General features: G+C 38.7%; 3 protein-coding genes across 7 annotated transcripts in view; 2 read left to right on the top strand and 1 right to left on the bottom strand.

Moving 5' to 3' along the window:
• Positions 1-4,040, top strand: part of tgfa (transforming growth factor, alpha) — a 12,686-nt gene extending 8,646 nt beyond the window's left edge. The window contains exon 7 of the mRNA XM_008408782.2: positions 2,592-4,040. Coding sequence (XP_008407004.2) covers positions 2,592-2,599 — 8 coding nt within the window. The 3' untranslated portion in view covers positions 2,600-4,040. The remainder of the gene's footprint in view (positions 1-2,591) is intronic.
• A 4,025-nt stretch (positions 4,041-8,065) lies between these two features.
• On the bottom strand, positions 8,066-11,176 carry hdhd3 (haloacid dehalogenase-like hydrolase domain containing 3). 3 transcript variants are annotated; one of them, XM_008408777.2, is made up of 3 exons: positions 10,902-11,176; positions 9,268-9,605; positions 8,066-9,124 (listed from the first exon to the last, which is right to left on the bottom strand). In XM_008408777.2, exons 2-3 carry the CDS (start codon positions 9,598-9,600, stop codon positions 8,726-8,728), a joined length of 732 nt encoding a protein of 243 aa, XP_008406999.1. In that variant the 5' UTR covers positions 9,601-9,605; positions 10,902-11,176; the 3' UTR covers positions 8,066-8,725. The 3 variants fall into 3 exon arrangements, with proteins under 3 accessions (XP_008406999.1, XP_008406998.1, XP_008406997.1); XM_008408776.2 differs by having other exon boundaries at positions 10,991-11,175; XM_008408775.2 differs by having other exon boundaries at positions 10,968-11,175.
• trub2 (TruB pseudouridine (psi) synthase family member 2) lies at positions 10,291-14,524 on the top strand. 3 transcript variants are annotated; one of them, XM_008408781.2, is made up of 9 exons: positions 10,291-10,550; positions 11,425-11,572; positions 11,693-11,827; positions 12,725-12,799; positions 12,884-12,945; positions 13,041-13,122; positions 13,326-13,398; positions 13,499-13,635; positions 13,731-14,524. In XM_008408781.2, exons 2-9 carry the CDS (start codon positions 11,455-11,457, stop codon positions 14,063-14,065), a joined length of 1,017 nt encoding a protein of 338 aa, XP_008407003.1. In that variant the 5' UTR covers positions 10,291-10,550; positions 11,425-11,454; the 3' UTR covers positions 14,066-14,524. The 3 variants fall into 3 exon arrangements, with proteins under 3 accessions (XP_008407003.1, XP_008407001.1, XP_008407000.1); XM_008408779.2 differs by lacking the exon at positions 10,291-10,550 and adding an exon at positions 11,246-11,351; XM_008408778.2 differs by lacking the exon at positions 10,291-10,550 and having other exon boundaries at positions 11,303-11,572.
• The last annotated feature ends 1,018 nt before the right edge of the window (positions 14,525-15,542 follow it).

The following is a 15,542-nucleotide window of genomic DNA, read 5'->3' on the forward strand; positions in this document are numbered from 1 at the left end:
AAGGAGTGGCTTCGTAAGAAGCATTTCAAGGTCCTGAAGTGGCCTAGCCAGTCTCCAGATGTCAACCCCATAGAAAATCTGTGGAGGGAGTTGAAAGTCCGTGTTGTCCAGCGACAGCCCCAGAACATCACAGCTCTAGAGAAGATCTGCATGGAGGAATGGGCCAAAATACCACCAACAGTGTGTGAGAACCTTGTGAAGACTTACAGAAAACGTTTGATCTCTGTCATTGCCAACAAAGGGTATATAGCAAAGTATTGAGATGAACTTTTGTTATTGAGCAAATACTTATTTTCCACCATATTTTGCAAATAAATTCTTTAAAAGATTTTTTTTTCTCCTTTTGTCTCTCATAGTTGAGGTACATCTATGATGAAAATTACAGGCCTCTCTCATCTTTTTAAGTGGGAGAACTTGCACAATTGGTGGCTGACTAAATACTTTTTTGCCCCACTGTATATGTATGTATGTATGTATGTATATATATATATATAATTAAAGATGTGATAAAGCTCAGATTTCTTGGGTATTAGTTGAGTGTGTTACTTTTATTAGAGTTTACAACCAGCAGTTGAATGTTTCCAATGAAATGTTAAACATTTCTTTAGGCTAAAAAAAAAAAATCCGACTTATGGAAACAGGTTTCCTGAAGCAATCAGCACCTGCTGCCTCATCATTCCTTGTCTATAGTTTTAATCACTTTTATTATGAAGACTCGTGAGCGTTATTAGGAATAAGTATGTTTGTATTTTATAATACATCTAATGTCACACATTTCTTTACACAATCACATCTTTTAAATAAGGCTTATAGGATTATTTGGTCATTACAAAAAAAGAACAAATGTTCACATGATCTCAATACAGACAATTTCTTAGTGCTTTTCCAATTGTAAATATTTATGTAAAGAAGCTGATAATGACTCAAAATATTCATTTTCTATTGCTTCTCTCAAGATCACGAGTTGACTATGCTGTGTTGGTTTCTAGTTTTGTTTTATTTTCTGCATTAGTCCCTTCATGCCCCAATAGAGCGAATTGTCTTGACTTTAAGAATCAGAATAGCTTGATAAATATTAGGACGTTAGGCCCAGCTGTGATTGTGTTTCGCCGCTTAGCTTTGACTCTTCACTTCGATCTAATCCCAAAACAACACTTGCAGAAACTAGATCAAGAGTGATTACGAAGGCAAACACACAATACCTTTTTCCAGGAAGATAATAGGATGCCTTGATGAGCCGGATTATACGGAGTAAGAACTACTGATTCGAGAGAGACGGATCAACTCCCGGCGGACTTAGCTCATTAGGGATCAGATATATTGGCAGCCGCTGTGAATGCAGTTACAGCACCGTGTTTTTGAGGTTGAGAAAACGGTCGTGGTGTAACGCAAATGATCCTAGCTGAGGAGACGGAGTGTGAAAAATTTATAATTTAGCTTTGAAATGTTAGTTTTAACTGTTTTGAGATGGTCAGAGTTTGCTCTTAGATCCTCTAGTGCATGGAGGACGAGTAACTTCTTCCTGGTTCTCCAAACCTTCGTTACTCTGAGTTCTGCCTGTAAGATCAGTTTCTGATAAAGTGGCCACAGAAAGCAAACCATCTGTACTAAACCTCAGCAGTTAAATTCCTCACCGTAACCAAACATTGGTCATGCATTTAACCAAATATTTATTTTTGCACAACTTTAGTTTAAGAACAGAGGCACCTTTTCAACCTTATGGTGTAAAATTCACCTTAAGAATTGATCCTCTTGTAGGTTCCAGTTTCTCTCATTAATTTTTTATTTTTTTTATGTTGTAAAGAGTTGGTGATCCATGTTTTGTTTTATATGTGATGACCATAGCCAGCAAAAAGTCAGTGGTGTGGAGAGTTCAGACATTCTGCCTTGCACAAGTCGTGCACTGTTATCTGTCAAATCAAATCCAGAGGCTCGAATCGATTTGATTTTCTTAAAGGTGTAGTCGTAGACCAGCTTAGAATAACGTCTGACTTTTAAATGGAATGAAAACTAATCAAGGTTTCCAGTTTTCATACAAATAAAAAAATCTAAAAGTATCTTCTACATTTTCAGAACTGACATCTAGTTCAAATAAATTACTCTCAGAAATCACATGGTGGTGTTGGGCGATTTCTGCGTGTAATTGAATCTGTTCTTTGAAGGCATCAGAGGTTTGTTAGAAAACCTCAGTGAACGAATGGCATCGTGAAGACGGAGTACAACAGAGGTCAGATTTACACACCGGGGGACTGAAAACAAATTGATGTTGCACTTCCCTAAATTTATATATGCAAAATAACTTGAAATTGTGTAATCTTTTAATTCCATGTTGGTCTATCACATAAAATCCTTTAGATTTGTTTTTCATAACTTGGCTAACTGATCACGGCTCCTGTGACTTTTTTTTTTTTGCTGTGTAGTTGGTTTATCCAAAAATTGCTCCAAGAGAAGTTGTCACTAATTTATGCAACAAATGATTTATTTTTTTTTTTTAGTTATGTATTTTGTGTCCTCATCAAGAATCATTGCAATTGAACACAGGTGATTTTTGATAACACTGTTGTTTTTTTTTTGTTTTTTTTTACTTTCAGTGGTTTGACGGGACGCTGTTTGAAACATCGTGCGTTTCTGCACGGCGCCTCTGACCCTGGAGATTCTTCTAAAACGATCAAGAACAGCAGAGGTAAAGTGCTGCCCTCTTCAATATGACTGAGTTGGAGCTTTTCATGTGGAAAGTGAAAATGCTCAAGTATATTCCTCCCCCAATCTGCACCACACCGACTGACTGGGGCTTTCAGACTGCAGAAAACGATGGACGCGTGCGCCTCGCTCTCGCTTTCAGTGGATACACACTCAGAACTGCGTCAGTCTGTTTGGACCTCAAATCACGCCTGGAAAAGAGGTCTATGCCCCGATTACTGTTTCTGGACGACCCAGAGGACATCAACCCAACTGACTGCTAAACCATTTTTAACGAATGGCTTCAGGATGACCATCAGCTTTTCTCATAACTGAGAAGACCACAGTTCCTATTTTTATCCTTTTTTTTATCGTCTCTGCACGTTTTTCCTCAGAAGTCGTTGCGCACAAAGGACATTTTTAGTAACTTTTGGTGTGGGGGGAAACTGATGCTTTAAACATGTTTTAGTGTCTGTTTTTTATAAAAGAAGGAACTCACTTCACCTGATAGAAGTAGGAATTGTTTAACTGGTCTGACTGACGTCACATTTTCTGGACTTTAGCTTTTATAAAACGGTAATCTGCAACATAAAGTTGCTCTGATAAACTTTGGAGGAAAATTGTCGTAAATTCCTGCATTGAAGATGTCGGTTAATTTTAATTCCTGAGCTGTTGAGTGCTTTTCTCAGATTTGCAATATAACGGTACCAACGTATGCGCATCCTGGATGGTCACATTTTTTGTTCTCTTTGCTAATTTTTTTTATTTTTTATGAAGGTGCACTTTTTTAAGTTTTCTTGCTCTTTTTGTAAATATAAACTTTACACACTGCACGTTGCTTTATGGTAGCATCCACATGTGGAGATGCCAAAATAAAACCACTAATTCTGCCTGAATGAGCACCGAACAAGCACAGTTTGTACTCATCATCTGGGGATGCATGCGTGGAGTCATCTAGAAGAAAAGCGGTGTGTTACGGCTTTGGTTCTACTTTGATTTTTTTTTTTAAAGAGAAAAGCCTCAGAATGCTTGAAGAACTTTTTGAAGGAATTTATAATGCTGGCATGCCTGAGTTTGTGCTTTGTGTGTGTGTGTGTGTTTGGGGGGAAAAACGGACTGTACAACGAATGTTCTGGTATCTGTATGCCAAAAAAAATCTCTTAAGATGACGATAAACTTTTTTTGTTTACAAGATATACATTTTTTTCACGTGTCAAAATCAAAGCAAATAAGTCTAATATATTATTAGAAAGATCTTCTAAAATGTGTTGTAACTTTACCTGGTTGGATTTTTGTTGTCACAGCTGGAAAGCCTCACTTATTTGTTTGCTTTCCAATGAAAGATTAAAAATGAAAGTGTTTGTCTGTGTGTATTTTACATCGGTACAGTATTAACACACACTGCTGTTGAAATCCCTTTTTTATGTAGAATTCAACTTTAAAATCAAATCTGGTAAAAGAAAAGTGTTAAAAGTTAAGAAGAAAATGTGCCATCTATTTAATACCTTGTTGAAGCACCTTTTAATTCAGTTTCAGCATTTGGTGGTGTTTGGTCATAGTCTATCAGCACATAATATCTTCACTTACCAATATTTGATTCATTAATCTCACAAAAGTAATCCATATCAAATTGTGAGGATCTCTCTTATCCAGAGCTCTCTTTAGGGAGACTTGGTCATTCGATTTTTAACTTTTTTTTTTTTTTTTTTACTTTAGTTGGATCTGTGCTTGAACTCACTATAGTGGTGAAAATTAAAACCCAGGTATCTAGCAGAAACCACACGGTGTTGGATCAAAAGATGCAACTGTTCATGTACACAGCATGAAGCTCCCACCACCACACTTCAGTTTGGATGTTTGTTCATTTCTTGTGTTGAATGTTGTTGGTCAGAGAATACAGAAAATATCCTTTATTTGCTTTTAGCGACACAGCACTTTTGAAAGCAGGTCAAACCTCCAGTAAAGCGGCTACATAAGCTGCCCTCAAAGGAGCATCTAGCAGAAAGGTAAGAAGAAAACTCGGGACATTGATTGGAGTTGAGCAAAGTAAATAATGGAGCAGCAGCCTTTTTTTTTTTATTTTTATTTGCAGACTTCATGTTTTTGTTTTAACTTTGGTGTCAAAATCTGAAAGTTTTTAACAAATCTGTGACATTGAGGCAAGGAGCAACCTGGCTCCTGTTGGTTCACCTGCTCTCTTTTGGTTTACTGGACAGCCTGTTTGCCAGCAGACCAGACCACTTATGACCGGCAAGATGATTGGGACGTTTTACATTAGGCTGAAGTTTAACTGAGCAACCACCTCTGGGTAAATGAGACAAAACATTCGAGGAAAAACGCAGCGTTCTCTTTAAAGTGGACGAGGCAGCTACGGAATTAAAAAGCTCCTAAATCTGGTTTCATTGAAGCATGATTCTTCAGCAAGGTTTTGAGAAATTTGATCCACAATATAGATTTTTTTCTTCAAAACAAAAACTTTTTTCAGTCTCCTCCTTTTTTATTAATTTTGGAAAAACATCTTTGTCACTTTTTCCAAATTTTCTTCAGTTACTGATTGCAGTTTTACAGTGTCTCATAGATGAGGCTGTGAAATTGTTTTTCTTCTCCTGATGATACCTTTGTACAGTGAGATCTTTTGTTGGGGTCTCTGTGCAAACTATAGTTCTAGTTGAGATCTCTGCTACCTGTAGCTCTGGAACTGCAACTGCCGTTTGACCTTCCACTATGTTTCTTCCTTAATTTGGCTGAAAAGGTGCAGAACCAACACATTTTATAAGATATAGATGTAACATGCACCTCTAGCAGCTATTTTAGTTTTTTTTTTGTGTGGAATAATTCCTGCATTACACAACCTATTATTTTTTGATAATTGTTTTGTTTCATTTTCCTCTTACATCAACTAACCATTGAGAAAAATGTTAATTCTTTTTTTTTTTTTTTTGCAAATGTTTTATGTTGTAATGGTGGTTCTTTAAAAATGACCACAAATTTCCTATTGTATTTATTTAAAAAAATTAAGTTTTCTTTTCACAAATGTAACACTTGCAGATCAAGACAAGTTTTATTTAGCTGAGGGAAAAAATGGCTCTTTGGTTTGTAAAGGCTGCAGACCCCTGTTCTGATTAAAGGAAGCACATTGCTGGAAGATCTTATAAGAGTTGCACTTTGAAAGTTTTGAAAAGAATTGACCAGCTTATTGCATTTTGTTAAAAAGGTTTTCAACTTGAATTGCACACAATATCACCCTAACAGTAGAAAAAGCATTAAAATGTAAAAAGGTTTTTCTTAACAGGATAGAGCCACTGAAAGTCTCTACTCCATCTCTCTTCGCGTGACTCTTTTTTTTTAACTTCTGAAGCTTTTTTTTTTTTTAAATCTCCCTCAACATACTCCAGTTTTTCAATGCTCCTCTCTTCCTTTCAATATTTTAAGAGGCGTAAATGTTGAAGCAGAACCCTGGACCCTCAGGCACATTTCAACAACGGGCCAAAGTTCTGAGTGCTTTTATTGCAGAGAGAATCGTTTCAGCCCCTGGCTTCACACGATCTGCACCCGCTCCCATTAAAGCGTTTGTTCTTGGCTCTGATTGCACGTCAGGTTGGCTTGTTCCCTTGCTGCATACCCGCCCACTCTTCCATGTTGGCGTTCGCCGGAGCAGCTTCGTTTTGAAATCCCATTATGTCACCAATTGGATTTCGGCGGAGCTCTTTAGAGCCGTCTGGCTGAGCTTCTAAACCAGCTTTGAATTAAGCAGCTCTTCTGGTTGCAGTCCTCAAGATAAACAAAATGTTTTGACAAAAGCTGCTCATTGATATGGAAACAAATTAAGACAAACAATTGGGGAGAATCAAACAATTATCAAAAAAAAAAAAGAAAAGCTGGGAGGCTACTTGATGCTGTGGCTTTTGTGTAGCTCAGGAAATTCAGTCAACTCTTTAGTTTTTTCCAACAAGTGCCAAGCTGTCATTTCTGTAAAAAGACTAAAGTTATGCTTTGGGTTCCATCTCCCCTGAGGTCTCCTCTTCCCCACACCAACATCTCCGGTTTCTGCTTCTGGACAGATGGTTTGAAATAAGAGTATTTACAAAGGCATTAGGGTTAAGAAACCCTGCCCTCTTCTTGCTGCTTAGCTCTGCGATGAATCACTGGGAACGATCAAAGCCGTGCAGCTTCAGTTAAAGGATCAGTTCACTCTGTTGCCCCGCTGGAGATGTGATTTTGCTGGGGCGGTAACTGATCCTAAGGGACACTGAAGAAGTGACAGAAAAGTAACAAATGCAAGAGGAGAAAGTTTCTTATAAACCAAACGTTTCACTCATTTCTAACCAAATGTATGTCAGTTGATCTCCTGTCCTGTGAAAAATGATATGCTCTCCAAATGACTTTTTATCACATTTAAATGTTTCAGACCATCAGATTTTAATGTAAGAATTTATCAATAGTAAAATCTATAAAATTAGACCTGACACTATGAGTAAGAGTGTTTGTTTACATTTGTTATCTTAACTGGATTTGAGTCTGGACTTTAAAACCCTTTTTTTTTGCACTTTTTGGGCTGTTTAAAAACCACAAATTTACAATACATGCATTCCAATTAATCTAACGTATCAATCAGTGCAGTTAGCTAAGAGTTTTCCATCTATGGAAACCCAGCAGATTGCATCGAGTCATTGACTTGCAGCATTCCCTCCTCCTGGACGAGCATGTAGGGCCAGCATCGCTCATTTCTCGCCTGCATTGAGTCGTTGATGTTACACTTGCAGTAATCCCTCATACCAAGCATGCATGTGGTGAGAGTGGAGAGGAAAAAGCTTCTCTTTTAACAGGAAGAAACCTCGAACAGAACCTGGGTCGGTACGAGGAGCTGTCTGCCATGACACCGACCGTAACTGAGGGAAGTGAAGTTTGATGCGTCTTCGTTGTGCTTCAGCCTGAATAGTTGGTTTTAAAGGCAAGTCTGGAAGTGACCAGACAAATAAAATTGGCAGATAATGAAAATAATTTATGATTTAACAAAAACACCAGAAAGTCAGTCTCTGAATGGCTCAAAACAATCTAAAGGATGTTTTTGGAGTGACCTAGTTAAGGTTAGCTAAGGTTGAAATACTGCAGCATCACCTTAAACAGGCCATTCAAGCTGGAAAACTCTCCATTAAAACTGAATGTTCGCAATCCTGCAATAAAAGATGGGTCCCAATATCACTGATTCCCAGTTATCAGAAACACTTTATGGATGGTGATGCTGCCAACGGTATCACTATCAGTTATTGGGTTTAGGAGGCAATTAGTTTCTCACATTCAGCTAGGTTGCAAAACATTTTCAAAGAACTATTTATTATTTTTGAAATCAAGTAAACAAAGAATGAACTATTTGTAAAAAAAATACAAATAAATACGTTTATTTGTCCTTTAGGTTCATTTTCAATATGAACCTTGTATTTTAATGACTACAGTGTGTTATAATCATATAGGCAGATAATCATTTTTCGGACATAGATTATTGAATATAAACATCTGTATTGGCGGCGTAACCCATGAACACATACTGTACATTTAATTTATACATCACTGCTACAAGAGAATCTGTCAGAGTTCACATTAGTGAAGAAGCGCTTGGATTCACAAAGCCCAAAATGGATATTAACTTCCAACTGACTCGTATTAATTAATTGCATGACAAATTAAAATGACTTCAATAAATTATATTCTGATGATTAAGAATTTTTTTAAGGAGCAAATTTGTTTATAGAGACGTCATAATCCATTTTATTTATGGTTTCGGCTGAGTGTGTTTTCTATTTCTATTTTAATGTTTTGGGTTGTTTTAATTTAGATATTTAAAATGTATTTAAGTTCCAGTGTTAAACTTAGCTGTTTACTGTCCCTCAAAAAGGCAAATTTGCTTTATAATTTTTTATTATCAATATGTTTCTTGAAAATGGTCTCAAAACAGCAATTTGATCATTTATCACGATCATTACTGAGGTAAATTAGCGAAGTTAGTTTTGTGACAGGCCTAATCGGATGTACAGATTTTTTTCTTGCGTCATTCGATCATAAGTTCCTGAAGGCGTGACGGCAGCTCATCCAATGTCACAACCCGGTGTTCCTGAGGAACATCGCCTTCTTTGTGCGAGTCGTCTCTGTCTAAGAGGAAGCCGTGGATTCCCACAGAGCGAGACGCGAGGTAATCGTACACGTAGTGGTCCCCAACGTGAGCCACTCTGTCAGCGGATGTGCCACATTTCTGGAGGGCCTGATGAAAGATGGCCGGGCTAGGCTTCGCCACGCCGGCCGCCTCCGATGTAACCACAAAGCTAAAGTGCGACAGCAGCCCGCAGCTGCGTAAAATCGTTTCGAGGCGATTGTCAAAATTAGACACGACGCCCAGCTTCAGTCCAAGAGAGGAACATCGTTCAAGGGCCGTCTTGGAGTCTCGAAATACCTGGAAAACAAAAAAGATCATGTGTTTCATTTTCAGGAATTTTCTGCATTGCCTGACTGTCCTAATAATTAACAAAATGGAGGGAATCATTTTTGATTTATTTACTTTGTTTTATGTGCATAAAGGTGTCAAATGTTGCTTACCTCCCATTTTTCTGCGTTGCAGAAATCTTGGTAAAGATTGTTAGCCATTGTGTTCAGCAGAGCCGGATCGTTGACTTTGCACTCAGCCAGAGTGTCTCGCATGACTCCTGTCCACCAAGTCTGTCCGGTCTGACCCTGAGAGCCGCCATAGTTTGGGTATCTGCTGGAATAACGCCGATACGTCTCCTGGAAAGCAGCGTTGATCTCTGCAGGATGCAGGCTCAGGCCCCATCTTTCAGCCTCCTTGGAGTAATGGTCTCCCACAGACCCCCGCACCTTCAGCAGGGTGTCTTTAATGTCCCACAACACCCAGCGCAGAGGAACTCTGGGCATTACAGCTGCACAGGTATGACAGAAAACCCATCTTAACTGGGCAAAATAAAGGAAAGTGGAGCCCATAAATATTCCAGAGGAATGTAAATAACTTAAAAAATGATTTCTGGTTGTTAATTCTGCAAAAAGAAACTTCTGCAGTACATCTTGGGTCTTGAGGAAACTCCAGAAATTATGATAATTCATGGTTCAGTTTTTTTTATGTCTGTCTGGCAAGAGTAAAACTACATAAGATCTAATGGGAAATATGAGTGCAGAATGAAAGTATTTAGTAGGTGCAATATTCTGCAACAGGTAGCAGTGGAAATGATCTTAGATAACTTTACAAATCCACACTTTGTGAATCTCCTGCAAACTGTTGAAAAGGTTTTGCTTCACATCCCTTTGAAAGCTGCATTAGTCAGAGTATGTTTTTCTACAACATTGTTTCTTTCCACTAAAATTTTATGTAATGTTTGGATGCAGTATTAGACGAACAGTGAGCAACTTTAACAACAACTTTTTGTGATGTTTGTGTCAATGGCTATCTGCTGGATAATGGTAGGTTTGTGTAGGTCAGGACATTTCTACGTTAAAATCCGTTTTTATTAATCTTATGTATTTAAATATGTGTTATGTATAGGCTATAATCATCATACTTTTTGTACAAAGAGTTTCACTTTTTGACTTCAACTAATGATATACACTTTTTATATTACACATATTTAAACAATTCCTCTGTATAATATTGTATAAGGAAACAGCAGTTCTAGTCCAGATGCAAAACTAAGTTTTACAGCTTAAAGAAAGAGAACCCTCCCAACAAGTGATGCTTATTCAGTCCGTTTCCAGTTGTACTGTTATGAAATTTAACATGCTGATTAAGACCTTTTTTCCAAAACACTGTTTGACTTTAAGGTAAATGTTCTGGATAAATGGTCCAATGGCCCATCCCTGACTGCCTCTCTCAGGTAATTCCTATCGACATTGTGCTAACATTAGCAAGTTTTATCCAGAGAAGAGCGCTGCTGAAATTTCTGCTCATTTCTCTTATGAATCCTTTGGATGTGCGCTTGAGGTTAGTTTTAACTCACCGTTTTGAACATGTACAGACTTGTTCATGTGTAATAATACCGAATAGACTGTCTACCTTGAAAAAAAATGATTTTAATAAATTAACCACCCGTCTAGAAAAGCTGTTTTGACCTTGAAACAACGTGCAAAACATATATAAGCTCTCAACACCACCAGCCTGATATGTGATAATGTAGTTATATTTTTAACGGCAGCAGCTAACATAAGAAAGCTAATTTTCTCTGCACCTGCGCTCAACCTTTGAAGTTGTGTTTTAGAGCATCACCAACACTTAGCACAACTTTAAACATTACCGAAATAAAGTCTCCACGATCACCTGCAGGTTTTAAGCGAGATTAGAAATCCTTCCCTTCCTCATCCTCTTCGTCTTCTCTCCATCTGCCTCACTCTGTGACGATCGAGCTTCTGCTGCCATCTGTTGGCAGTAGCAGAGATAACGCGGCATTTATTTTAAATTTTGTATTTTCTACGGACAACAATACCTTATTTTTCAACTTCCACAACTGAAAGATTTATTTAAATAATAACCATGCCAACTACAGTTATTCTAAATTCATATGTAACCTTTTATATCAGCACATAGTTGTTTTCATACATCCACTCCAGTAGGAGGCAGTGTACAACAAGCGACCAAGACGTTCAACCAGCTTTGTGTACGCATGCGCAAAGGTTCACGTGTAAGGACAGCTTTTCCTGAGGACAACAAACATCTGACTGCTACAAAGTATTAAATAATGTAATTTATTTTAGGTGAAATTGAGGTGAATCCGCGCTGTCGCCATGCGGAGCCCAGCTGTGCGAATGTTCCACAGGTTAGAGGGTCTGTTCTGCGTCTACAAACCCGCAGGAGTGCACTGGAAGCTAGTGAGGGACACCATCGAGACTAATCTTCTGAAAGGTGAGATTTGTAATGATTCGTCTCCAAAACAATCTATGTCCTTTCTCGCAGTGACTTTATATTAGAACTTGTAGTAGAGCTGGATAACATGTGGAGCGCCTGTGGATGTGTTGTCCTCAGGTGTGAACGATACACCTGCTCCGCCTCTCACTCATCAAGTTCGCTTCTTACCAAACCCAAACAACGAATCTAAAGCATCTGGAGGACTCATGCTGAGGCCAGTCTCTGTCCCCGTCCTGTCCAAGCACCCTCTGGGTATGTCGTGTGTTACATATTTAGAGAATCAGTGAGTTAGATTATGTCTAACTGTCTTTGATGCACACCAGTCGTGACCATACACGTCCAGTTATTGAGAGCTGATATCCTACAGCCAGGGCCAGATTTACAAGGATGTGGGCCCCTGAGCTGGGGACAGTTTTGGTCCCCTGTCCTCTAAAGAAGAAGAAGAAAAAAATGCAATCCAAATTTTAACAGATTAATAAGTCCTACACATCAGTATGAACTGATGCATGTTAGGCTTAATATGTCCCCTGTCTTCCATCCATGCTGAAGTTGACTAGAACTTTGTGATTTTGAATTGCACGAATTGTTTTTGTTGTTGTTTTGTTTGTTTTGTTGTTTTGTTATTATTTTTCTTCACAAAAATCCCCAAACTATTAACACAACTCAGCAGATATGGGTCTAACGAGTATTATATAAAGTACAGTTTTTCACACATTTATTAATACAAAAAAAAAAAAAACATCTTTTGAGCCCCCCCAAAAATCAGGGCCGTGGGCTGCTGCCACTGTAAGACCTTTCTAAAGTCTGACCCAACCTGCAACTCTTGGATGCGTCTTTTCTCACCTCATTCAAACGGCTGAATCCCGCCACCCAGTAATAAACCATTCATTTGATTCAGATGTGTTTGAGAAGGGAGGCATCTAAAAGTTGCAGGATAAGAAGCTGACCAGGACTGAAGTTGGCCACCCTTAATGCACATCGTACGTATTCTGGTTTTAGTGGCTGAGACTTTAAAGCTCACAGAAGATGGGAAGGGGGTGTAATTATGGAAAAGAGCGAGAAAAATATGGGTTAATTGTATCATATCATTGCTATATTCAGCTCTGGCATCATGCAGCCCCTGTAAAATCACATCTTCCAATATTGTAGTGACTGGACCTGAATTCCAGCATCTCAAAGTTGGAGTGGGTCACCGCCTGGATACTTCATCTTCTGGTGTTCTTGGTAAAACTTTACTCGGGCACATACAACAATAGTTTATCTGTTGAAGAAAATCCCAGAGCAGTTATTCAGCTTCTGTTCTTGCAGTAATGGCCGTGGGGAATGGGAACAAGATCCTGAACAATCTCTACGGGATACAAACCACAAGGGTAATTTCTCACCTCTGACTATTTTACCTTATACGTAAAATTATGTACTTAAGTTAAACTTCTTAGGCACAGTTCAATGTTTGGTTCTGATTTAGGATTACACACTGGAAGGTGAATTTGGGATGGCAACACATGATTTTACTCACACGAGTCGAGTTGTGGAACGATCCACTTATGGTAAGAACTTTTTTTTTATTCAAATAGTTTCTTAATTTAACATCTTTACCCATAAGGCAGTCCTATATTTTTTTTTGTAAAGAAATCTGATTTTCTTTAGCTGTATTTTTTTTTGTATTAAACACATATTAACTGTTGTATGTATGCTGTATCAGCAATAGTATTTGGTGACATTTGTCCTTAAACACAATCTCGTTCATCAGATCACATCACTCAGGAGAAGATGGAGAGAGTGCTAGCCATGCTGGAGGGAGCCAATCAGAAAGCCCTGAGAACGTAGGCAACCAACTTCATTTGCACGACGCGTATTAATTTAGGCCACTGCAAGGAACAAAATTATCCTGCAGATAATGACTGCTATTATCCCTCACAATAGGTATTCCAGTGTAGACATGAACTCACAGGAAGCATATGAGCTGGCTGTAAAAGGCTTGTTGGGTCCAGACGGGAAATCGGTTCCTATTTTGACAGGCTTACGATGCATTCGCTTCCAGCCACCGCACTTCACCTTAGGTAAACTCAGCTGAGCGTGAGAAACAGAGAATCCAAGATTTATTTCTTCAGTCCCTTTGTCTCGCATGACACGTCACGTGCTCTGCCTTTCACAGAGGTGCAGTGCCTGAACGAAACGCAGAAATATTTGCGCAAAGTTGTGCACGAGATTGGACTGGAGCTGCGCAGCACGGCGGTGTGTAAGGGAGTGAGGCGGACCAGAGACGGCTTCTTTACCCTGCAGGACGCTCTCACGCGTAACCACTGGTCGGCTGCTGACGTCCTGCAGGCTGTTCAGAAATACAGCTCAAAAAAGAACAAGAAGAAGAAGAGCAGCTCTGGGACTCTAACTGATAAAGCGACGTTACAGACATCTGAGGAAACACTCGCAGTCTCTCAAGAAAACAAGGCTGATACGGAAGAAACAACAACTGAGGTGCAGTGTAACTGAGCTGATGGGTGATTAAAGAAATACAAGTGAACTAAAATAGTGATATTTCACAGCTCGGTAAATAAAGCAACTTTACTAATGAGGTCAAACAAGTGTTTAAAAGGGAAATGCTCCTCAAATATATTGGGCTAATATACAAATGTGACTCTGTGGTTGCCAGCCAATGTCAAGTGAGAGAATTAATATTGTTAATGTTTTGGTTGTTTATGTAAATCCTTGTTTTCAGCTTTGGAATGAAGAGGCTTGAGTGATTTTTTTCTAAGACAAAAAATGCGCTCAAGAGTTTTCCCTGACGTGTATGTGGTGAAATTTATATGAACAGACTCGAATACATGCTACACAACTGATATATTAAAGTTTGTTCAATGGGCGTCACCACAGGTTTCATACTCTTGAGGAGGACTGGGCTGGAAAAATGTTGCACTTGCAGCTTAAATACAAACCAAATAACTGAAAATGAGCCAGTTTCACTTCTTGGGAACAAATGTGATCATGCAAGTTAAAGTCGAACAGGTGGACAGACCTGCTAACGTCTCTCTACTCCGTTTGGCCACTAAATCCCTTCAAACAACTCTTAAAAAGAGTTATTTTTTTATTTACACGTATCAGTTCTGGATGCTGGTCAATCCAGTGAGTATTGGACAGATCCTCTTCATGCTAGCTGTGTGTGATCAGTCAGCCACCAAGATGTTTTCAGGCCTTAACGTGTCATTAAAGAAAATCAAAACCTGTAGGAGCGTTTATTAAGTAAATGTATTTAATCCTTTTTGAATCAATTCAACCCTTTAGGATTTGAGGAAATTAACAGAAATTACAAACGTGAATCTATAACTTGTTTCTAAAGTTGTTGCATAAACATCCCAATGAGGAATAAGAACGACTCCCATCAATTAGTTGAAGGCTGACGATCATGTCTGTGATGAGTTTAGTGGGAACTTTACTCTGAGTTGCATGAATTACATGTTCTGACAGCAAATTTGTTTCAGCAAATATTTGTCAGAGCAGCCACGTCTCTGATTGTGATGGAAGTTTAAGTGCCAAATGATAACATGAGCCATTAATAGAGCCTAAATTCAGGATGCACAGGTTTATTACCACCATTTATATCGATTTTACACATTCCATTGCTTGTAAAATATATGCTGTGCTCTGAGAAAATGCACTCCCCTGTGTATTTTGTTTGGGATGTGGTCATCTCCCAGTCATCTCAGAGTGTGCAGTAAAGGTAACTTACTGGTTTTTCAATGAGTGTGTTTTTGTTTTAGTGTGTCTGTCTGGCTGGCAGTGTGGGACCCATTATGGTCTGTGTGGCCCAATAGATTTCCTTTCACAGGTGGAGCATTACAGCTTCACCTGTGAAATTGATTTGGTTTATTTCAAAAGTAATGGAAAGGGAGGAAGTTAGGAGAAGGTAGGATAAAGAGAATGGAAACCATCACCCCATAAGTCTGCTTCTACACCTGCAGAAAGAGGAAAA

The sequence above is a fragment of the Poecilia reticulata genome, linkage group LG5 (genome assembly GCF_000633615.1).
Source record: "Poecilia reticulata strain Guanapo linkage group LG5, Guppy_female_1.0+MT, whole genome shotgun sequence".
Lineage (NCBI taxonomy): Eukaryota > Metazoa > Chordata > Actinopteri > Cyprinodontiformes > Poeciliidae > Poecilia > Poecilia reticulata.